The sequence below is a fragment of the Phycodurus eques genome, chromosome 17 (assembly GCF_024500275.1).
Source record: "Phycodurus eques isolate BA_2022a chromosome 17, UOR_Pequ_1.1, whole genome shotgun sequence".
Lineage (NCBI taxonomy): Eukaryota > Metazoa > Chordata > Actinopteri > Syngnathiformes > Syngnathidae > Phycodurus > Phycodurus eques.
This window is the reverse complement of record NC_084541.1, coordinates 15,955,017-15,980,319: the sequence shown is the minus strand read 5'-3', so window position 1 is coordinate 15,980,319 and position 25,303 is coordinate 15,955,017. Positions and strand designations below refer to the sequence as shown.

The 25,303-nt window shown below is 39.9% G+C and overlaps 1 protein-coding gene across 1 annotated transcript; it reads right to left on the bottom strand.

Moving 5' to 3' along the window:
- On the bottom strand, nucleotides 1-24,650 carry zgc:77151 (uncharacterized protein LOC337153 homolog). The gene is made up of 12 exons (XM_061702727.1): nucleotides 24,154-24,650; nucleotides 12,532-12,684; nucleotides 11,456-11,563; nucleotides 8,980-9,178; nucleotides 7,892-8,122; nucleotides 7,697-7,803; nucleotides 6,816-6,963; nucleotides 6,677-6,729; nucleotides 6,345-6,442; nucleotides 5,618-5,789; nucleotides 5,016-5,216; nucleotides 1-4,367 (listed from the first exon to the last, which is right to left on the bottom strand). Exons 1-12 carry the CDS (start codon nucleotides 24,172-24,174, stop codon nucleotides 3,027-3,029), a joined length of 2,832 nt encoding a protein of 943 aa, XP_061558711.1. The 5' UTR covers nucleotides 24,175-24,650; the 3' UTR covers nucleotides 1-3,026.
- Nucleotides 24,651-25,303: the final 653 nt, after the last annotated feature.

Genomic DNA, 25,303 nt, shown 5'->3' with positions numbered 1-25,303 from the left:
CAGCAGGCGTTCAGCCTCAGTGGCATATCGTCCAACATAAAACATGCAAGAATGTTAAAAACAAAAACAAAAAATAAACCAACTGGCACCCAGTGAGCTGCTGCGACAATGTCAAAGCAACAAAGTAGCTTGAAGAGTGAACGTGATGCAACAAAATGTTTTTGCTGTAGCGACAAGACAAAATGAAAATGGCACGCGCGTATTAAAGTGGCTGTTATGTTTCTTTCTCAAAGCACAAAAAAACGCCACTTTAGACAATTAGGTCCCGTATGGAAGAAGGAAGAGGAGAATAAAGTTGCATGTTTTTAAAGAGGAAAAAATAAACTACAATTATAATTTGTTACCCGAATAAAGTTTGGCAATATTACATTTTGGTAATATTAGTACCAAAAAAAAAAACAAATAAAAAAAAAGACCTCTTACTGTTCTCGGAATAAATTTGTAATATTACAAGAAAAAATACTTCTACCTCTCAATGTTACGGGGATAAATTTGTAATATTACAAGAAAAACAACAATGGCTATGAGAATATTTAGTTACATAGTAATGTGGTCCAAAATTCCCGCACAATCATAACAGGTAAGGGTAAATAAACTTGAGTATTGCTTATGAAAATGATGACACTTTTTTCTCAATACGACTTTTTCTATTGTAAAGCGAGCAAAAGTTGCGCCTTTTTTTCTCGCGAGTTCGTCTCTTCTCCATTCTTGTAGTGTTACAACATTCCAACATTTTTAAATATCATTTTCCCATAAAATTCCAACTTAATTCTAGTAGAATTCAATATTTTGTCTCATATTACAACAATGTTCTTGTAATATTTTTAAGAATTGTGTAACATTTTAACTTTTTGCTCCTAAAATGACTACTTTTTTTGTAATTAAAGTATGACTATTTTTTTCACGAATATATAAACGTTTTCTTCCAAACACTACGACTTAGTAGTATGATCTCGTAAAATCTTTTCCCTGTAATATTCTCTTGTAAATTGACACCTTTTTTGCTCAGAAAATTACGACTTTATTCTTGTAATAATGTTTCTTATAAAATGACGTTTTTATTGCCGTAAATTTACAACTTTATTCCTGTAATAAAATTTGTTTTTCTCTGACAAATTTTCCCCTTTTAAACTTACATATCTCATAATATTAAAACTTTATTCTCATAGCATTATGACTTTTTTCTCCCAACGTTATTACACTATTCTCGTAATATATTTTTATATATATATATCTTTTTTCCTGTATTTTGGGGTGTATATTACTGGTTATTTTAACATTAGAACTAATCTCGTAAATATGACTTTATTCTAGTAAATTTATTGGTTTTTTTTTCTGCTAATGTGACGTTATTCTCTTAGATTTTATTTTTTTCTTCCTAACATTACAACATATTATATTTTTCATCTCATAAAATTCTCATAAAATGTAATTCAAAGTTTTTCTTCGTAATATTACTTTATTCTTGTAACGTGTTCTTTCCCATTTTTTTGCGTAGCATTGCAACTTTTTTTCTTTACTTTTCACGTAATGTTACAAGTTTATTCTCAGCTCAGCAATAGTAGCCACGCGCCGCCTTAACTCTTCACTCTAAATAAATACAAAATTAAACTGCAGAAAGAATCATCCATATTTATCCCTGCGTAAAATGATCAGACGCAGGGCGACATTAAATATGAATGCGTAGCCAAAGGTAATGGGGAGTGAAAAAAAAAAAAAAAAAAAAAAAAGACAAATGGGAAGTATTCCACTATCTTGTGATAGACAACGCATGTGAAAGATTTTGGGTTGTCGTTTGTAGTGTTTGTGGAGGTTTGAGTGTTGGATATTATATTCGCTTTGGCGCAGCAACAATATGGCAACCGCTGTATGACGAGAAACAAACAGCACCAGGTAACCGTGAAGGCTGAACATTAGTTGCCGAGGCTTCCGCTGCTCAAGAGAGAAAAAGAAAAGCATGACAGGCATATAAATATGGAGGTGTGCAAATTTTGAACCATAAAGTTAAACGGATGATTTCAAAAGGAAAAAGGCAGAGACGAAAGGGACACCTTGACATGTGAAGTCTCACTTTTTTTTATCTTGGCAGCATCCAATGTGGGGAAAATTTTCATGCATTTGTGAATATTTTGAATAGGGCTGTGTCAGCGATTCCCAATCAAATTATCCAATTTCCCAAATGATGAAAAAGAAAGATTGAACAGTTGGACGTGCGTTCGAAAGTTTCGCGACGGTCAACGTGAAGTTCACCAACAAAAGGTTATAGTGACTTTAAAATTCATCTTTCAATTTCAACCAGAATCCGATGAGCGGTGTATGTGCCTCAGCTCAATAAAGGTTGCGAAACACTGTCCTATATCAACACGGCCCCACAATGGATCCAATCTCTCTCGCCAAATGACCCGACGTCAAGGTATCTCTTTAAAGCGAAGTGAAGCCGGCGATGACCGCGGGCCCCTTAAGGCACGTACGTGTCGGAAAAGCAAATGAATAGTACACTTTATATAACACCTAGCTAACTAACGAGCACGACTACGGGAGCGCCTCACGCAACGAGATATATGCGAAGACTCCCGAGGAACATTTGTTGTCGTTTTTTTTTCTTTTCTTTTTATATCAGAAAATAACTTTCTCTCGACAGAAGTAGAGTACAATTTCAAATTTTAAGCTACCGGAATACAGTACAGATGCTCATTATGACGCCTCGATGCATAGCATCACCCATATGCGTAATAGACTTAGCTTTTATTTATTTATAGCTCTTATTCAATATTTCTTTTGAATAATGGATGAGAAGGGTTAGGGCTACGTGGCAGTGTTTGTTCAAGAGTCTCTGCTTCTTACTTCACTGGAAAGAAAGAAATGGTTTGTGATTGTCTGTGAGACTGTAAGAATGTGATCAAACCCCACAAAAACAAAAGTTAATGAGCTCAGATGTTGGCCCCTCCCTCCCAACCAGGCTGGGACGCTTATGCTAAAAAGCAAACCAAATAAATGTGGCTCATAGTTTTGTGGGTGGATGTTCTTCAGCTCTGCTGGGCCAGGACCAGAGCGCTGGTCTGGGGCAGAACGGGGCTCGGGTGGCCCTGGGAGGTCTCCACATCACACTTTTGCACACTGGCTATCATCTGATCGCCGAAGTCCTCCATTTTGTCCACCGAAGCGTTCCCTTCGTCCTTGACGTCCACGTTAAGCATTTCGACATTTCCTACCTGTTTGGTTACAGACTCTGACTTGTGGTCGCTTGTCTCCGTTATCGCCGCTTCGGCGTCTTTCAAAACTGTCACGGTCCTCTGGCTTTCCACGCCGGAGCCCGACGGAAGGACTTTGCCAAACTTCATCCCGTTCAGATCCTCGTCCAGTTTCACCTGGAATGGCGGCAGGCCGAGCAGGAAAGCCCTGATCCTGCTAGGCGAGCTCAGGTCTGCCGGTTCCTCCTGGTTCTTGTGTCCCAGTTCTTGGCCCTCGCGGCCAGTGGACCCCGAATCGCGGCGCCCGGCGCCGCCGCCGCCCCCGCCCGGGCTGAAGTCCTCAGCACGCTCCAGGCAGTCTGCTTTGACTTTCTTGAGAGACGGCTCGTCGGCGGTTCCGTTAGTGGTCGCTCGACCGAGCTCGACCGGGTCCGTCCCGGGTCTCTTGAGAGTAAAGCGCTTGCTGAGGTTAAGGGGCAGGGCCTGCTCGGGCGGCGGCGTGATGGGCGAGCAGGGCGGCTTGGCGCTCAGGTCCTGGGAGAGGGCCTCGGACAACCGGCGGGTGAAGGTTTGGAACTGAGTCGAGCCCAGACGAGTCCTCATCAGCTGTCGCACTTGTACACTACAGTCCAGGTCCAAAGGTAGAACCCGGAGCGGGGGCAAAGGGTGACGGTTCCTGGCATCCCGAGCCCCTCCCCTCTGGCCGTCCTCGTCCACGTTGCGCCCCGGCAACGGGTTCCGGTGCTGTTGAATTGGGAGGGCCGGGGCCGGCGGCTGGTCTCCGCTCGGCACGGGGGTATCCGGGCTTCTGTGTTTAGGCTGGAGGGCGTAGATCGTAGTATGCGGCTGACTCGGCTCTTGGGGCGTCAGGGCTGGGCTCTCCAGGACCTTCTGGAAGCCCACGCAGTTCCTCAGCACGTCCAGGGGACACAGACCTTTGATGGGACTGAATCCGCCCAGCGATCCGCCCACAAAGTGGCGAGGCAGCGCGGAGATGAGGACGCCCGGAGCCAAAGCTGCGGACTCCCCGGCCCGATCCTTGGGCTCCTTTGGCTTGGGCGGGAAGGGGAGGAAGGGGGTGGACATGGGGGAGAGGTCCGGGGTGGGGGGCATGTTGACGGGGAGGAGGGCCGGCTGGATGGGCTGCAGGGAGGGAGAAGGGAGACGCTGCGACACCTGGAGAGCGGAGAGAAGTTACAGGGTCACCAACTTATGGAAAATTGACTTTTTCCTGGCTTGTACCCAAATAGTTGGTCTGGAGTGCCTGCCCACCCATCAAGGGTGATTTTTTAAAAAATCTTTTGTCAGCTCACCATTTTCAAAAACGGGTCTGGGAGCGAGCCTTTCTGCACTCCCCCACTGTTCCGTAACAGTGGTGCTCATTTACATAGGCGCCACCATCGCACAGTTTCTCCGCCCACGACATGATCGGCTACGCTAGGTGAAGATCCAGAGCCAAGTACGCGCGCAGTTACGCATACGCTTGCCGGCGAAAAGACGAGAGGCAGCCCGAGAAACCTTTCAAGTCAAGCCGCGCCGGTCGTCATGGTGACGAAAGCCGGACTCCCAAAGGCCCAGCAGTGTATGGGGCGGGGTGAGGTCTGGCTCGCCAGAACACTCACTTCAAGTGGTCTAATTTCAGCAGGACAAGAAGCAGGGTGTAAAGTGGCTCTAATTCTTGACCCTTGGGGAATTTTTGGGGAATGGTTATAAATTTTGAAAAAAAAAAAAAAAAAAAAAAAAAGCCTTCTCTTATACGTTGAATCATGTAAGAAGAAGTAGAGTTCAAGCCTGGTACTGAATGTAGCACATTCAAGCTTGTACCTGCTGCGTGCTGCTGCTGTTTGGCGGCACTCCACCGCTGCCCCGGGCCGGAAGGAGAGGCTTCAGAGACTCCGCTTTGACTTTGGCTTGTTGCTGAGCCAGCAGTTTGGCCTGAGCGAGCAGCGTGGCCTTGTTGCGCTTGCCAGGCGGCCGGCCTCGCCCTCGCTTCACTAACACCGCGGCGCCGTCAGCGGTGGTGATCTGCGCACACAGGAATATCAACGCAACAATGGAGTTATTGGAGGTCTGATGTTAAGGGGGCTTTAAAACAACAACAACAAAAAAACATGCCGGTTCATTATTCATGGATTCAATTTGCGTTGTTTTTCTGTCAAACCCATTTGCTGAAATTCTCACCTGATCGATGCAGATTTTGGATTCTTTCCATAATGGCCTATATGCCACGAGATGGCGCCAAAGCCCCGGTTAATAGTAGTAATTGGCGTCAAGGAAGTATGTTGCAGTGATACATCTCGACTATTTAAGATTATAATAGATTACGATATGAGAAGGGGTTGCCCCATCCAGAGATTAATGGTGGCACTGTGTCTATTAAAGGGGTTGCAGATATTTGAAGAAATAAGGTATGCGTTTGTTCTTACGGCGCTCGGGGGGGTGGCCGCCATCTTGGCTTTGACTTTGGGTCCGGGTTTTCGGCCCCGTGGGAGCGGCTTCCTCCCTCGGATGCCTCTGGGCTTCATGGGCAGGGTGCATTGTGGGATTTTGATTTCCATGCCTCCAGCTATCAGGTGCTCTTCGTAGGGGAGCATCAGCCTGAGAGAAAAAGACAATTATAGTGTCATGTTTTTAAAAATATATACTTTTTTTACGTTTATTTATCCAGGTAAGGCCATTGAGAACAGCTTGCCAACCGATGCCAACCTGGCTACAGACAGCAAAGTAAAACAAAGCCAAATAAAAACATCAAACTGTACAGTGTGATATATAGGTAAACATTTACATAATACATTACATTATTACATATTCACGTGATGAATAAAAGGTTCAAAACGGGCTAAAACCAGGTGCAGTGATCATGATCAGTGTCCCTCACTAACTTTTTAAACAATGATATTGGCATGAATGAGGTCAGTTGTATTATTTGTTGCAGTGTTCGAGTCGTATTGGGGCAAAAAATTGGAACGAAGAAAAGTAGTTCGGCTGTTGGGAACGAAGAGGTTAACAAAACTGCTGGAACGGAGAGTGCGGGTGGTGGTATGCACGGTGAGCACAGAGCCAAGATAGGGTGGGGTCTTGCCAACGTGTTTTTTATCGATAAACATTTATGTAACCAAAAAGAGTTATACTTAAAAAGTGCTTGAGTCGGACCTTTCGTAGTGTCTCCTTGTGCAGGTTGCAGCGCTGGTGCTGCCGGGACATCCGCCCAGCTCGTTGTAAACCACCTTCCACATGCGCTCTGACGTTACCTGGCACACAAAACGCAACATTTATCACAGCGTTCATTCATATCAATTTAAACGGGATATCGTAAATGAGCAAAACAAAAGAAGCTTTACAGTAAATATGCACAGTAGTCAACAGAACGGGAAGACAAAACTGCGTCTGTCCCCTCGACTCAGCTGCTGCACTGAAGCCATCTTTGTACTTTTGTACTCAAGACACACAGCCACAGATTAAAAAAAGACAAACATGCGCGTCACCTTTTCGTAGCCTCCGAGACGTCTGACCACCGAGTACATGAGGAAGAGGTCGACTGAGGGCATCGGGACAGAGACGGAAACAAATCTGGTAAAAACCTCCCCAGTGAAGAAACAGAGATCAGATTTGACCCAAACTCACTCTTCTTGAAACCGAGGTTGGGCACTTTGTGGATGGGCGAGCCTTGCCGCTCCATGAAGGCGAAGAGCTCATCCAGGAACAGCTGCTCTTCGGGGTGGGGGAGCCAGCCGCCCTCGCCGCCCGCCTCCACGCTGCCCATCACGTTCTCCTAAAAAGCAGATTGTCGTAGTACACAAGCAGAAAAAGCTTATCAAGCGGAATTTGGACGGGATGGCGGACTGAAAAACGACGGTATATTTTTTCTATATTTCTATATAGCTATATCTGACGTCTTTGAGCCGAAGACAACCGGCTTCCTCCTCTTCTCTTACGAATTAAATGTTTACAGTCTACCACAGTGGCTGGAGCATTTGCAGAAGGAAAGCTTGGAATTTGGTTTCCAATCGAATTGTCTGGGGGTGTTAATCCAATTTAAAAAACAAAACTAAAAGTCAAACATGGTCATATTAAAGTGTTTACATTTATTTTAAAAGAATGGTTTCAATGGATTTATTGCAGTAGTTAAGATGTTCAGTGCATGTTAACACACTGATTGGAAAATTGTTTGTGACTCAAAGTAACAGAAAGTAGCAGTAAAAGTAGGCGTTTTCATATCGGTGTCTCCAGATCAGTCACCACAAAATGTATTTAATCAAAAGCAGAGCCATTTACTGGACATACTGTAAATCCCCCTTTAATCTCCAAATGGCTCTTTTTTTTTTTTTTTATAAAGGTAACTTAATATTTTAAAGTAGCTACAAGATGTCTGGTCAGTTTTTGGGGATGGAAAAGCAGAATAAAATTTGCCGCTTCCTCTTAGAGATTTAGTACTTTCAAAAAAGAGGGAGGAAGACTCCACTAATGATATTTGTCTGCTATCTGATCCGTAAAAAGAAGCAAACCTTCATCCTTTCAATCCAGGATTCCGACTGACCAGCGGTCGGGCCTTCTCTGCCGTCGCGGCCTCGCCTCTTGCGAGGTCGTCCTCGGAGGCTAAGAGATGGGCACCCTGCAGCAAAAAAATAAAAAATAAAAAATTGTAATGAAAAATAGCAATATTGGTCAGTAATTTTTCAGATTTTTGCTGGGGCACTTACGGAACTGCCAGGAGAAGCTGACGCTGCTTTCCAGCGTGGGGTGGTTGAAGGTGTCCCTGCAGTACATCAAGCGGGTGCTGGGCGTCACCCTGACGCCGCCCAGAGCCAACAGGTGGGCGTCCTGGAGCGTCGGGCCTCGGGCGCCGTCCTGGATGCGCCTCTGCAGCGAGCGGTAGCGGCAGTACTGCGGGTAGCTGAGGACTTTGACACTCTGGCATTCGGCCACGCCATCTAGAGGACGTAAAAAAGCAGGACGGTTCGCGTGTTTTCCGGCTTTCTCCCACGTTTCACAATCATGTTTGTCAGCTTCGTTGAAGACTCTAATAAACTAAGGGTGGACAAACTTAATCGCTCAAGGGCCATATTTGATCTTTAAAACGGACAGATCATGTCATTTGTAGATGAGGTACAAAAAAGGTTTCAATCATAAAACTAATTATTCTCATTTTGAAATTGTATTTTTTATAATTCACTTAATTATAATTAACCAATTATTTAATCAAATAAGAAAATGTATATGTATTTATGATTTTACCATACCATTTATTTATTTATTTATTATGTATTTATTTATTTATTTTATTTAAATTAATTAAAAATATATGAAGTATATGAATTATTTTAAATATTTTTTCGTTTTTACAGTAAATTAACCAACTAATTACAAAAAGTTGCTTACATTTAAAGTAAATATTTAATTAAAGATAATTTAATGTTAAATATCTGTGTATTCTTTTTATGTTACTAATATTTAGATTTTATTATTTACAAAAAGTATTTAATAGATTATTTGCTTAGATAAATGAATACAAAGAATTAAACATTTTTGTTCACCAATTTAAGGGAAAACTGTCAAATTAATCCAACAAATATTGCTATACTCTTGATAATCTAAATGCGGACTATTTAAACAAGGTTAAATGTTTATGATTTTTTTTACTAATACCTTTGTAATATCTACAATAAATTAACTAATTATTTAGTGAGACAAATGACCACCAAAAAAAAAATGAATTCACGAACTCACCCATGACCCTAATAAGGACAAGCGCTATAGAAAATGGATGGATGGATTTTGAGTTTCTTACTTTCGCTCTTGTCCTTCAGAGGCTTGTAGTCTGTCGTGTTGCCGTCGGTGTCGCCGCTCTGTGCGGGTTTGTGGAGCCCGTTGGCGATGCAGGGCGCCGCCTTGGGTTTGGAGCTCCACTCTGCCGGCTCGGCGCACGACCACCTCACCAGGTCCTCCACCCGCAGCACCATCTTTCGAGACACGGCGAGAACCTCGTCCTACAAAAACACGTAGCGAACCATCAGTCGACGATCCCAAAAGTGGTGTAATTTGAAAGTTTGTCCCAAAACGCTCTGGAAAAACACACCTCAAAAGTCAATCATAACTTTATTTTGTGTCTGTTAGGAATCTTGAAAGGGTGAGTTGTTTTACTTTATTCTAGTTTTATTTCGTTTTGTTAAACACTGGTTCATAGAAGTGTCATTGACAATCAATCGATTAATCAACAACTATCGGTAATCCATCCATCCATCCATTTTCTGAGCCGCTTCTCCTCACTCGGGTCGCGGGCGTGCTGGAGCCTATCCCAGCTATCATCGGGCAGGAGGCGGGGCACACCCTGAACTGGTTGCCAGCCAATCGCAGGGCACATACAAACAAACAACCATTCGCACTCACATTCACACCTACAGGCAATTTAGAGTTTCCAATTAATGCATGTTTTTGGGATGTGGGAGGAAACCGGAGTGCCCGGAGAAAACCCACGCAGGGACGGGAAGAACATGCAAACTGCACACAGGCGGGGCCGGGGATCGAACCCCGGTCCTCAGAACTGTGAGGCTGACGCTCTAACCAGTCGGCCACCGTGCCGCCTACCGGTAATCGATTATCAAATTAATCGACAACTATTTTGATATTCGGTTAGAGCCATTGTTTAACTTTAAATTGTCAGAATCCTCTGATTTCTGGCACTCAACAGTAAATATTTTCTGATTTCTGTAGTCCACCATGAAAGCAGACAAAATCAAAATAAGACATATTTGCAAGCATCTGCTTTTACTTTGGAAAACAATGGTCAACATATTTCCCTATTTTCTGACATGGAACAATCCAGTAACAGAATCATAATCAAATTCTGGAGGGGAAAACAAATCATAGTCAGTTTAATCCATTACAAAAATAATTGTTATTTGCGGCTGTAGTTTGAATAACCTGTAATTGTATTTCAATTCATTTCAAATGGGGAAAACCGTTTGGGAATCGGAACAAGTTGGAAGTGTTCCACTTGATACATTTTAATAGGGAAATAAAATAAACCCTGCATAATACATTTTTCGAATCCCAGTTGTGACGTGAACGCTAGCGGCCGCCCCCGTTCTGTGACATTCAAGACTCGGCACCAGAAGATACTTTCTTTTGGGATTTTGTCACGTCAGCTGGCGATTTTTAAAGGTCATCTGTGAATAAATAGCATGTTAAGAGGGAGTCACGGTCCAGACAGTTTAAGGTGGATACGAATGTAAGTTTCCAGCTCGTCTGCAGCCCAATCCCTACGTATTCCACCTCCCCTGGGCCGCTTCCAGGTGGGAGTTCCCGCATTCCTGCCCCCCACAGTAGCCAGGTGTGAGCTCATTAACACACCGTGAGGCCAGCAGGAAGGGGGCGAGGAAAAGGAGGGGGTTTGTACACAAAAAAAAAAGGAGGATCAGCGGGGAGTGAAAAATGAAGCTTTACTCTTATACGTTTATGTGGAAAGTTGGGCTGATTTGTGGCCCGCGATGTGCAAGACTTGTTTCTGCTGCATGCGAGGTGAGGTGGAAGCTGCTGCTTGTAATTCAAACAATGGAAAGAGAACATCTCTAAAAATAAAAAATAAATACAAATAAAAATGCTGAAATGAAAAAAACAAAAAAACAGGCTTCAGGAGGTAAATGGAGACTTTTTTGGGGAGCTACAATTGCCAACTGAAGACAAACACTGAGCTTTTCTCAAGCAAACTTCAGGGTTCAAATTGTTTCGCTTCCTCCCAAAACACCTTCAGAGGCCACGTTCCTGTGACAAGGTCATTAAAAGACGTCCTTGAAGCACTCCCCCTGATTCTATTAAGATGGCGGTCGACTCGTTAGCCGGCGTGCAGGAATGAGATTTCCATGCCTGGCTAAACGCTTTCTGATCTCAAATCTGCCTCGCGTTCCGACACGCAACTGTTTTTTTTGTTGTGGCTGCGGGTGATCACATGACTTCTCCATCACACCTTTAAGCAGACTCTGAATGTGTACTTTAAATGGCTAAAACGAGATGTGATTCTACGCTATTTTGTTTCATCTTTAAAAGTTTACATGACTTTTTTTTCCAAATATAACCCAAAATATATTAAATGATTTTAAAATGAATAATTAATTGAAAGACCTATTTTCTTTTTAAAATGAACAACAACAAAAATGACGTATTTGCAAAATAAAAACCATCACCTGAGCCCATGAACACAATGCCGGTATTGAATGAACCAGTGGAGCTGCCCCCTCCCCCCAATTCCCCAAGACCTTTGACCCTACCTCTCCGTGCTCCCTGGTTCGACCCTTCGGCGTGTCTTCAGGCAGGAAATAGAGTCTGGCGCTGGCCAGGAGGTGGCGCTGCGTCTGGTCTTCCCATAGTAAGGTCACCTGCGCACAAACGTCACAAAAGATGATATTACGACTTTGTTTCAATTCAAACAGTATTTGTCCAACGAGGCATCAAATTAAAGTCCCAAAGACTTATGAACGCAGCAAAATAAATATATTAAATTATACAATATAGTTCACTCAAAATCCTTATGTAGTGATTAGGAGATAGGGAATGAGTGAGTTCTTTCCCATCTCCCTAATCACTCTATAGTTCACTCATCAGTCAATTAATACAAACACAGCACTTTATGTCCACCCGCGTTGTGATGGGTTGCTTTTTCCGTAACAGCGCAATGCATCATGGGATATATCGCTTTTCTAGTGAATATAGGTTGTCGATGCATTGTGGGATACATTGAAGAATTCACTCTTCTGCTGTGGCTTGCGTCACGAAGCCAAGGTGGAGACGTCGAATAACCTCTGTTTTCCTGTCAGTTTTATTTGATCACTTTTATTCTCAAGAAGCCTTTTTTTTTGTCCTCACGTTATTTTGTAGTTAATGCACAGAGGCAACATGGGATCCGTATTCCCACTTGTAACCCCATCGGAGGCTACTGTACGTTCTTCGTCTCTTATCTATGGACTGCAGTGACCCTAGTGTTCAGACTGAGACGCCACATAACTCAAATGCCTTTTGTCTTATAGGCTACATTTAAGTGCAATGTGTAGAGAAATGTTTTTGTGTTTCTGAACAATATCTGATAAAAACTGCAACACATTTTCATCACAATTGCACGATGTCTTCTTTCAAAGTCCATATCAAATACGCCAATGTGTTTCCCCAAGAATATAATTCCATTAACACGTGGCTTGTTACTTGAATAGCACGACACCTTCACGTGCTAAATTTAGATTTACCACGGGATGCTGACTCAATAAAACATTCAATGAAGGAGCCGCTCAGTTATTTCCAAACACGTTTTGCTTATAGCGAGCCGATTTGAGTCGTGTTGCGTCCGACTCACCTCAGCGATGCACACGGGATCGCCCGGCCCGCAGCGAACAAAGTAAAACTCGCCCAGCCGCCACACCCGCATGGGGCCGTCGGCTCGAGTCTTGCTGCCGACCGACTTGTAGAAGGCGTAGCTGCCTCTCTGGCAGGAAGGAGCACCTAACCACTGCGGGTAGACGAAAGAGAGCAACAAGTGAGGACGGGTACGCCCTCCGCCAACTGGTCCCGTTTGACGTCATTGTCAATGCTTCCGGAAAATGTTTCCATATTTCCAGGATTAAAATAAATGACACATGGGGGGGGGGGGGGGGAATAAAAATAAAAACATGCGGTCTTTCAATTGTGTGGTGGAAGTTAATTTTCATTTATTTTTGTTCCTTTCATGAAAGTAGAGTAAAATACACAATTATATTGCACAAATCCCTAACTTTTGAGTCAAAACCTTCCTGATCAGAAAGGAGCCGTCAGAAGACTACAATTTCTATTCTTAGATGGTTAAGTATATACAATGTCTTCATTTTAAAAACCTGAACTATTTTAGTGAAGAATACGCATTTGGCTCGATAATAGCGTTACTTACCACACTATTTCTAAATATATAAAATAAAATATCACAAGGAAAACTACCAAGTTCCACTTTTTTCTTTGCGCCAGCAACATAGCGATTGAAATTTACTTATCGATTCCTAATCATTAACATCACAAAAAATAATTACTGTACGCCTTTATTTTATCACCTTAAAGTGTATCTTTTGTACATAACATACAGAGAAAATATTTTTTGCATTTCTTTTGCGTGCGGTGAAAAAAGCTGAAACAAAATAAAACTATGATATTATTTTTGGAATATTGTGCTATTTTTGTTGAAACAAAATACAAGATTATTCATGTATTATGACTTTATTCCCACAATAGTACATATTTGTTCTGCTAACATTATGACAATATTCTTGTAATATTGTGCAATTTTGACAACTTCATAATGAATTTTGTCATGTAAATAAATAATCATTTATTAAGAAAAACAACAACCAATTAAACAGACAAGAAGAGCCCAGTGTCATCGATTCAACCGATTTGCGGATTACCATGACCTGGATGACTGGAAAGCTACACAGACAGAAAGGGGGAAAAAAAACTATTTCACAAGCCCATTACAATTTTCTTTTTATATTGTAAGTGAAAAATGACAGGCAATTACGCTAGTATGCTAACAATGTGCTACATTTATCCACAATTCTTGCACTGACATCTCTGCCACGCTGTAACATGGCAAGAATGTGATACAGAGACAAAAATAATGTTAAAAATTAACTCCTGCGTGTAGTGCAGCATATCTGCAGCTCCTGATACAGACTGTAAATACCGTCTGAGTGTCTGTGGAAATGTCTGGCTATGTCAAATAAGACAATAACGTGCAGGTTTCCACACACAGGTGAAGGTGCTTTTGTAATGACTTACGTGCAGCCAATTAGAGAAAACGATGTACGAGATGCATCGGCCGCTGTGACGTAAATCGATGGAGGAGCAAATATTTTCCAGATGGGACACGTTTCAATAAATACATTGCCACGTGGGAGGAGAAATAATTCTGAAAATAAATCGAAACGCAAGGGAGGCTTTGTCCAATGTATAAATGCAACATTTTGAGACACAGCTTAACTCATTCACTGCCAGCCTTCCCAGTTAACATGGATATTTGACTTCTAAAGCCGTCAATGGCAGTGAATGTGTTAATATGAACCCCGCCTACAACATAATTCAACTGACCATAAGCATCAGAGAGACGACGTCCTCAAAAGGTCATAGAAAGGAATCACCGTGTTGAAGTGGAGAACTTGCAAATTTTCATCAAATTTTCATCTGAGAGACGCACTGGTGGAGATTCAAACCCGGCTCGCCCAACTGTGAGACAGATGGGCTCGCCATTAATGCACCGTGCTGCCTCAAAGGAAACAATCCAATTAGAAAAAAAAAAAAAAAAAAACATTCACTCTAAGGAGAAAGATGAGAGTTTTGGCACGTATTGAGATCTCAAGTAATCAATTTGCAATCCATGAAATTTGAACATTATCCGAATGAAACTGCGACTACTCTGCGGTGGCGGAGCCACTGTGTAGTTTGTAAGAAATGACTCAGCAAATAGAGTCACTCTTCATTTTTGGTACGTTGCCATGTTTTGGACCAGATCTATCACAGAAATCCTAAGGAAGAAAAAACAAAAGAGAGTTTTGAAATACTGTACATTTAGTGTACAAATTTAAGGAGCGCGCCCACTCATGACGCAATGATGAACGCTAATTTCCGACAAATTGTGCTATTTTTCTAAACAAGTGGGAGATCGGACAAAAACGAAGCCCAGCTTCAAAGGCTAGGCGTGAAAATGGAAGTCAACAGCAATTGCAGCCATTTTTTTGTTTTGTTTAAAGAGGATGCGTGTGCAGCCTCTGGCCAGAAACACCAGATTCAAATTTGAGGCAGAACGCTATCGATGAAACCAATCATCAAAGGAGGCCATTTTGTGTCTGCGAGAGGTTTTATTACTCGGGAAGGTTTTAAGCTTTGCTACAAACTAGCTGAAATGAATTACAGTGAACCCCGTTTATCGCTGGGGATACGTTCCGAACCCACCCGCACGAGGTAAAAATTAGCCATATAAACAATATTACAAATATTTTATAAAAGGAAAAAAAATGGTTGACCCCTCCCGCATTTCAATATATTGTACATGTACAGTATTTGACCACCTAAGACTGTTTTGCAAGCATAAAATGCATTTTAAAAAATGGGAGTAATGCCTAAGGCCCGCCTTCCCAAAGTATATTTGTGAGTTAAATCCTTTCCTGAATATTCAGGATCTTCATCTCTACCAGGAGTCTTAAAACCAAATTAAAAGTATTCTATCTGAGAATGTGTGCTGTTAACTCAGAATACAGCATAAATATCCCGCGAGACTGTTAAATATTCATTATTTGCAATACATACTGATTTACTGCATTTTAATCATTTATATTTTCAATACTGTAACGGCAATGGTTCTCAAACCTTTTACACTAAGTACCACCTAAAAAAAATATTTAGCTTTCCAAGTACCAGAATCATAAACAAGATTGAAATACAGTACATCGTAGGCCTAAGAGACAAAGGCTTTATTCAGAAAAAGTTTAATTATTGCTGGTGTATTGTAACTTTATGAACATTAACACTGCACTTAAAAATAGGAAATTAAACTCATCAAAATATCATTCGATTTAAATGTATTGCACGTAGGTTAAGGAGAAACTATCGAAATAAAAATTTAAAAACAAAGTTAGTTTAGTTACAGTTATTCAAAATGAAATGAAATTGTATTGTACTAAAAGTTAAATACAAGTGAATTGCTTTGGCAATTACTCTTTCACAAACCACTAGGTGGACCCAGCGTACCACACTTTGAGAATCACTGCTGTATACTATCTACAGTACATTAAGGTAAAAGGCTGTTTAAAAAAAAAAAAAAAAAAAAAAAAGATTCCTACAACAGCAGATTTTTGCGAAAGAAAAGTAGATCCAATCCACATTCTGCAATATGAGGTGACATTAAGTGAACCATGATATAGTAGGGAACATTGGAAAGCTAAAAAAAAAAAAAAAAATCCAGATAGAGATACAGTAGTTCCTGTTTGTCATTAGAGTAATTTGATAGCAGCTTGTTGTTTTAAGCACACAAAACAGCAGCTGTTGCACAATTTGCAGCGACATAAGGGATTTGCTTATTCTGTAATCGCTTATTGAGTGTTCCGACATCTTCATGGGACGATCTTTTGTAACACTTATAGGTGCCTAACGCCTCCTAAAATGCAGTGTGATGTTCAACTAATGTCCCCACTGATATATGACACAGTGTGGAGTCAAAAAAAAAAGTCGACACACCCCTGTTCATATGCTAGGTTTTGTGATCTAAAAAAAATGAGACCACAGTTTTTCCATTTAAAAAAATAACTACGCTGTACAACTAAACTGAATTTTGTTTGGGAGAGGGCAGGTAAAAATAAAGTAATGAGATAATGTGGTTGCACAAGTGTGCACACTCTTATAACTGATGATGTGACTGTGTGCAGACTCATGTGAAATGGGAGTCAGCAGTTAAAGCTATAATCCGCGATTGGCGCCCCCTAACGCTGGAATTCAGCATCACAACAAAGCCTTCGTAGCTTCGACATGACGTAGGCTAAATGCTTGTCCGGCCTCCTCCTTCCCACCCCACATGCGTTCTCCTTTCGCTAAGGCTCAGTTGACCTGCGCACTGTCCATATATGGACCTGCCCGTTCGTAAGTGAAATATTCCATTTCTGCTACATAATTTATGAGTGCCACCAAGTTATCCAGCACGGGCATGTATAGGATAGCCACTAAATATAAAAACATAAATATTGAAAAATCTAGCAAGATGTGTCAGAAGCTAGTTCGCTTAATCAGCATTCTGTCATCTACTCTTGTGGTGGGTGAAAATTACATTTTTTAACAAAAATTGTTGTGGATTATAGCTTTAAAGTGTCTCTGATTAACCCCAATTACAATTCAGATGTTCTAGTAGGCTTGCCCTCCGATTTTATTGTTATTTTTTTGCTTTCTAGCAGGAGCCTGAAAGTCTTGTGTTTACACTGACTGGTATTTGGAACTGTTTGTTTATTACCAGTTATAAAAGGGTGTGCACACTTGTGCAACCACAAGATCTCTATTGTTCCCCTCTTGAAAAAAAATACCCCCCCCCCCCCCAATGGAATTGTACAGGTTATAAACTCACATTAATGGTGGAAAATTTGGGGTGAATTATTTACCTTGGTCTTATTTTTTTTCAAATCCCAAAAAATAGCATTTGAACAGGGGTGTGTAAACTTTTTAAATCCACTATATACATTAACAGTGTAGTGAGTCTATCACTGCAGACCCGAGGTTGTGTTTTTTGTTGTTTTTATTACAGGCCCACCCACTACTAGACATGGTGGCGACGGAAATGCGGCCCTCCCAATATTGACTCCATCAGGCTCCTCTGTGATTCCAGTTCGGAGCTGGAGGCATTAAAAAAAGACCGAATTACAGCAGCTTTACGTGAAACACAATACGCGGACTCCCAGCTGCCGCCTGCGAGCTGCAAACAACACCAAATATTTCTTTGTTCAGGTGACAAACGAAAAGGGCGCTCACCTTTCAATATGACGCTTTTTAATCACACTGCGGATCCAAACATACATATTTGAATGATTAAATGATGCATTAGTCATTGAGTGGGCTGCTTGTTTCCCCATTCCCTCGCATCGCTTTTAAACCCTCATGTTTTGTAAATGTAATGAAGAAGGCAGATTATATTAGCATGAAAATAAAATCACAAGCCTTTCTTGAAACTGTGAATAATTGGCTTTACAATTGATGATGTGTCACTCTAACCTGATATTAAACCATTGGATTTGAATAATGAACTGTACAAAGAAAAGAAAAAACATGCATTTTCAAGTTTTTTTTTTTTTTTTTTTCAGTAAAATAAAATGTTTGAAGGCACATCCTTTTTATTGGATCACAATATGTTATTCCATGGCGTTTTACATTTTACTTGTCTCCTGTATGTTTCATTAATGTATCATTTGATTACGGTATTCATTGTTTGATTTTATGTAGTTATCTTTACCTTTGGTACACATCTGTGGTTTTAAATGTGCTTAAATTAATAAATTTGACTTGACTTTAATGAATACTCAGTCTATCCACTGTGATTCATTCAAAAAGTATGCAAGTAATTTTGTTTAAATCACTTTAAAAGTCTCATTAATTCATTTGATTAAAAAAAGACAAACAAAACAAATGAATAGGAATAGACATTTGACTACTAAATGTCCTTGATCGATTATTTTTACTTAAATTTTTTTTTAATACTATTCAACATGTTTTTATTCAAGAAGCTATTTTTTTTTTCATTTTACAACTATTAAATAATGTCTTCGGTCCATTAAAAGGTGCTCTAAAAATCTAAGCTATTATCATTATTATTTACATGTGGAAAACTATGAATATTTTTAAGACATTTTAAAATACATTTTAGATGGCAGAATATTTCATTTGTTGACATTTCAAGAATAATATTTTTTCACATCAGTTTTAATAATTACACATGAAAAACTATGTAAGAAATAGCACAAAAATGTTTTGTTGTTTGGACCGCAAACTAGGTGAGATTGACTCAACAGGGCCTCCGCAGGGGGAGCGGAGCGTCGCACTTAATTTTGCCTCAACTGCTCCATTTTTATTTTTCAATTATTTTTTTTCCGTCCCTCTTTTTAAATCAGATTGCTTTTTGAAACTTTATTTTAGAAAATTGACTTCAAAAAAGTAATCAATGTCAGATACGACCAAAATAAAAAAATAAATAAATGTAAGCTTCAGAACCACCCCACCCCCCCAAAAAAAATCATATCTTCTAAGATAGAAAATATTCAAATTATGCAATAATTATATGATATTCTCAACAGTTAAAAAATGTTTCAGGCTTACTCATAAAAAAAGGTGAATTATTCATTCGTATGTTCAAGAAATTAGATTTTCAGATCATAGTCGAGTGAAATATGTGTTTTTGAGACGAAATAATCAATGTGGCGTGTGTGCCTGCGTGTATGGGTGGGGTCGTATGTGCAGCTGCTCCTCATTTACTCCTACCAAAAAAGGTCGGACTTGAAGATTCACCCGAATAAAGTGCTTATTCTGCATTTCCTGTATAGCCCAAAGAGTGCGTGTGTACATTACGACAACCAGTCGTTCCTGTTTGGCTCGTCATTGTGATGTCTGCCTACCCACTTCCCTGCCTCCCTAAATGCAGAATATTCTCAAATTCTCACTCTTGTGCTGATCAACCACAATCAGTACCCCCCCCCCACCCTCAAAAAACACCCACCACGACGCGCACCCCCTCCCCCACCGCATAACCACCCTTCCTTCTCCTCCCTAACCCCCACCCTCCCCCCACGCGCCATAGTTCTGCAGACAAGCTGCAGCAGGCACAGGATTAATTTATAAATTCATTTTTTTTAAAAGTCACAGCAAAAACAGACATTTGGAAGAAAGAAAAAAAAAAGAACATGCAGAGTGGTGACGTGGTGGAGTCGCAGCGCCTCATTAGCAGCGGGTAAAAAGGAAGCCACACGTGACGGAGGCCCAGTGGGAAAACTACACATACACAAAAATAAAAAATAAAAAAATAAAAAACTCCCAGACCACAACAAAGTCTCCATCTTTTCAGTCTTAACATGATATCAATCTCCCCCGACGTTAAAAGGCGAGGTCAACGGTGGACAGCAAACATGGAAATGCGGCTGAAATTACAGAAGCAAGAATAAAAATATGTGTGGGAAGACTGCAGCGATATTATAATGGCACACTGAGAAAGCGGGTGTACAATAAAAACAAACCCAAAAAAAGCAAAGTGAGCTAATAAATACTCAAAGGAATAGGAATGGCAGAAAAAGGCAAAATCAAAATCGCCCAAAGTCAAGCCAATATAAGGATATTGCCACCATAGGTATCATTTTCTAAAAGAAAAATGATAGTTTAAGTGTAGTATCAACAATAGCAATGAATACCATTGCCTACTACAACACTGTGTTGATAGAAATTTGCATAAAACAGCAAAAGGGAGCCTCAAAAACAAAAAGGTGAATTATGTGGTATAAATAAATAGATAGGAAAAGCAACAAGAAACAGAATATATTAACATATTAAATTCATAGAGCGCGACATGCAGAAAGCCATTTTCATAAACACATTTACTTGACAAAAGGGATGCCATATAACCATAACAGTAAGCAGGAATAATATGAGATTATCTCAGTTCATAATATAAGAAAAACATGAACTAAATACGATTATATAGTTTAAAATGATTAGGAACTTGAAGACAGAGCACTAAAAAACAACATTGTTTGATTGAAACAATGTGGGACAACTGTGATTAAAAAAAATAATAAAAATCACATTACTCAATCATATGAAAAAAAGCTGTTTCAAAATGTAGTGTTTGTTAACTTGCTTGTCGCTTATATGAAAGAAACTATGCAAATAAAGGGAAGCTCCAAATGTATTTCTCACTAAACAGACAATTTTACAATAGACGAATAAATCCAACATTGTGTTGTCTACACAAATTGTACTGCTTTTTGTTGTTCTTTGTAACAATGAACAGAACCTGAACAGAGCTACAAACATTAAATGTGTCACTAAGGACAATACAATGCACAAATTAATACATTGTGTTGCTTGGCAAAAACATATGGCTGTTTGCTGCCAATTGTCGTTGTTAGTATGAAAGAAGCGAAATAAATTCAACCAACCACTTAAACTACAAATATATCATATTAGTCACGACAGACAAATCCAACATTGTGCTACCTTGACAAACTGTACTGCTTTTTTGTTGTTGTTTGTATGAAAGAAGCTAAATAAATGAACCTGTGCGGACATACAAATATACATTATTCCCACAATACAATTGACAAATCCAACATTGTGTTGTCTTGGCAAACTACAGTAATCCGCTGGTAGGGAGCAGTTCAGTGAATGCACAGGTTTTTCTTTTAAACATGGGGGGAAAAATGGTGTTGAAATATGGTCACAATGTGTTAGAAGGTGTCTTTAAATTAAGTTTCAATGTGGTTACAGCATGTGGCAGAGGTATTCTAAGCCTGAAACAATAAAGCAAATTGTGAGCATAACTGCCTATGTCATTTTTAATTTACTGTTACCAAATTAATGAAAAAATACCAAATATGCTTAAAAATTGTGGGGGGTTTTCTTGTTTTCTGAAAACTTAAATATTAGTTGGGCAACTGCGCTGTTGAACTAAAGATTTTTTTTTTATTTGTTTATTCCATTAGTATCACATATTTTCTATATATTTTATACATGCACAAAATATTTGTTCCACTATGATTACAATGTGTTTAAAAAGTGTGATTTTAAAAGGTTTAAATGTGTTTAAAGTATGTGCAAATGGTATTTGAAGTCATAAACTACCCAAAACATTTTTATTCTTTATATGGTCTCTGTATTGCAGTTTTTCACGTATCGCGGGTGGGCCTGGAGCGTAATTCCTGCAATGAACACGGATTACCTTGTTCTGCTTTTTGTTGTTTCTATAAAAGAGGTTGAACAAATTAAAGTTTAAACTGAACGGAGCTACAAATATATTTATCACGATGGACAATAAATACAACAGTAGAAAAATCCTACTTTGTGTTGTCTTGACAGACTTTTTAGCCATATTTGTTGCTGCCGCGCTACAAATAGATTTGTTGATTTTTAAACAATTTTGCCATACCATTAACCAATGGCATAACTGCCTGTCATTTTTAACTTGCTGTCAAAATGTCTATAAAAAAAAAATGCGCTCGTTAAAAGGGGTTTTCTTTCCGTCTGTGTCAATTCTCAGTTATTCAGGTCATGCTAATCCATGAAGGTTGCATCAAGGCAATTGGACTCTTCTTGTTAGGTGATTTTATAGTTTCTTCTTGTTTTCTGTAAACATTTAAATATGACTTAGGCAACTCTGCTATTGGGCTAACAATGTATGAGTCACAACACGGTATACAATGCAATAGACCATTGTTATCAAAGTGTGGTACAAGTACCACTGGTGGTACGCAGGCTCCCTCTCGTGGCACATGAAGGAATCACTGAATTAAATGTTCTAAGTGTTCATGTTACAAAGGCTTAAACCTTTCTTGAATTCAGTACACCACATTTGTTAAGTAGAGTTACGTTATATTTCACTTTTAAGAAAAATACATTTGCATTACTCTTGTTTTCAAACATTTAGGTACAATTCTTATTCCCTTGATGTGTTGTACATTTTAATTGAATCATTATTCAAGTAATACCGTTTATTTTCCTATATTTGAGTGCAGTATTAAATGTTCAAACTGTGCATAACGTTACAGCGGACAGCACTTTTGAACCATTTATCAGTCCAAAAGAGCAGGAAAACAAGCAAGAACAAAACCCTCGTTCACTTTAGCAGCCACCACCAGCACACCAGAATGTACATTCTACTTGTATTTAACTTAATTACAGCGAGGCCATGTGATGAATAGCAACAAGAGCGTATGATAAACATACTATTATCCATTACAAGGATTTCATGCAGAGGTCTTCAGTCTTTCTGGACTTTTTTTTTTTTCCCTCCCCTCCTCGCTCTCCCTCTTCCAGGGCCTGAGGGGAGGTGGCTAAAGAAGAACAGATCTCAACTCAGCCTAGTGGTGAAAATGAGGCAGGAAAATAAAAGCCACATAATATAATCTGAGAGGCCAGTCTCAAAATGTGAACACACACACAGGGAGTTTTAGATGGAAACCCTTAATCTGTTTGCGTCAGTGCTCGTGATATTTTCTGGGAAATAAAAAAGAAGACATATCTGTTGACAGTTTTGAGAAAGCTCCCATTGGATATTAATATGAGCATGCTCTATAATATATAAATAAATCTTCGGGTGGGGGGGTGGGGGGGGAAACAAGTATTGACCTTGGCTATATCCTGTTATTCAACACCATAGCGAAGGAAAAGAGCAGAGAATTTTTTTTTTTTTAAATGTGAACATTAGACAATAGCATTACATATATTTGTGGAATGTGTATGTTGAAATAAATTGATTTTATGAGCTCTCTGTTCTCTGTGTGTGGATTTTAAATCCAACTAACAAAAAGTCAACACATTTCTGCCTCAATATTAACATTCCTCCTTAAACTGTGGTAATTACAGACGAGAGGAAAAATGTCGGAGCTTGATAAAAATATCATTACACTCCCTGTTTAACAACGACGGAACAGGCCAACCTCGCCCCGGTCGAACTAGTCCAACATTTTTAAATAAAAAAATAATATCGAGTTTATTTTAAAATTATAACGCTCGCTAGCTTGCGGCTAGGTTAAACTAGCTAGCTGGCTAGGCTATTTAAAAAAAAAAGAGAGAGGAGGAGGCGGCTAGCTTTAAAAGTTTCCTGATTTTTTTTTCTCATTTTTTTTTAAACGATGAATGTTATTTTATTTCGGTGATATGTGCTTCACCGTGGGTGGGTTGGGGGGGTGGTCGGTTAGCTTAGTCGAGAAACCGGGGGGTGGGGGGGGCTAATGTCGACACGACCACACAAAGAAATTAATCATTAAACACGACGGGAAATATCAAGAAATTATTTCAGGCGGATTTTGAACATGCTGCCGTTGGGGGGGGAGATGAGGGGGGAAGTCTGTCTCTAGTTCGGTGTCACGGTCGAACGCTTAACGGGAAGGAAAAATAACCAAATAATACAATATTATACATATAATGCCACGTTTGAGGTGGTGGGTCGGGGAGGGGGGGGCAGTTGTAATAAAAGTTGGAATTGTGAGTCACAGCAACTCTATGTGTGTGTGTGGGGGGGAGAATGAAAGGGGGGGGCAATCAATGCGATATGGTCAAACTAAATGAAATAAAACTCCCAAAACTGAGGCCTAATTTATCGACGGTTAATTTCATCAAGGCGGTGAGCAGCGAGAATGCCGGGTAATACATATAAGTGCATTTATTACCAAAAAAAATTAAAAAATTATATTAATTTTTTTTTTTTTTTTTTTTTTTTTACCTGTATTGCATTGTGCTCCATTGCAGTCCTGCATTCCCTCTGTGAGGCCCCTCTCCGGTTACACACCGCCGGGACTCGCCGTCACACAAACAAACGCACCACCATCAAGCCAGTGAGAGAAAAAAAAAAAATTCCTTTTTTTTTTAGGATTTAAATAGGGCAGGATCTAGGTGTGGCCAAAGTTTGCGAACTTAAAATGTTAAATACCGAAAGAAAAATATTTCCTCTACGGATGAGCGAGCTATTCGATAAATCCGCCTTGGTTGGACTTAAAAATGAAACATGAAAGAAATTCAATGGAGTGTCCTGCTATGGGAACCATAAGGGCAGCCGGGTGGGTAATATTGTCGCGTTACATTTGGAAATTAAAAACAAAACAAAACAAAAAATAGTTGAGCTGATCCCAGAGCTGCCTCTCTCTCCCTCTCTCTCTCTTTTTGTGTGTGTGTGTGTTTCAGTTACGTGTGTTTGTTCAGTGCGCATGCGCGAGGCTGAACGCATGGCGATGATTTCCAGTGGTCGTAAAGCTTGAAAGCCTGCAAGAAAAAAAAAAAAAAAAAAAAAAGCAGAGCTGAATATATATATGAAAGAAAATGTCGTCGTGGAGTTAGATGATGATAGTATGACTTTTATTATTAAAAAATATAAATTGCTATTATGATCATTAATCTTATGTGGTAGTATTAAGCACTATATGGGTGTAGTTTTGCGGGGGTTGAGCATTGAATGGAGGCTGTAATGACAGCATCCATTGTTCATGTGTCTGGAAATATGCAGCCTGCCATTTTCTGATAGCCCAGATGAAAATGAAGGTGAATAGCAACACGCACAAACATTTTTTTGGGGGGGGTTAAGTAATGCTTGGATGTCATCCAAATTCAGGCGAGATTCATTAGCAGAGTTTTATAAGGATGCAGTCTGCAGAAAAGAAACATTTAACTCTTCCTCCACCAGGCTGTCATGTATTTTTTTTTAGAAGGATCAACTAATAAGGACTGTCATGAAAGTCCATATGTGGTAGTGGACATACTGTTATATAAAATGTGCATTTATACACAAAAGAGTATTAGGGCTACACTGAAAAGATAAAAAAATATATATATATTTCTATATATATATACTATGAGGTCAGTCATATATATTCGAGAAA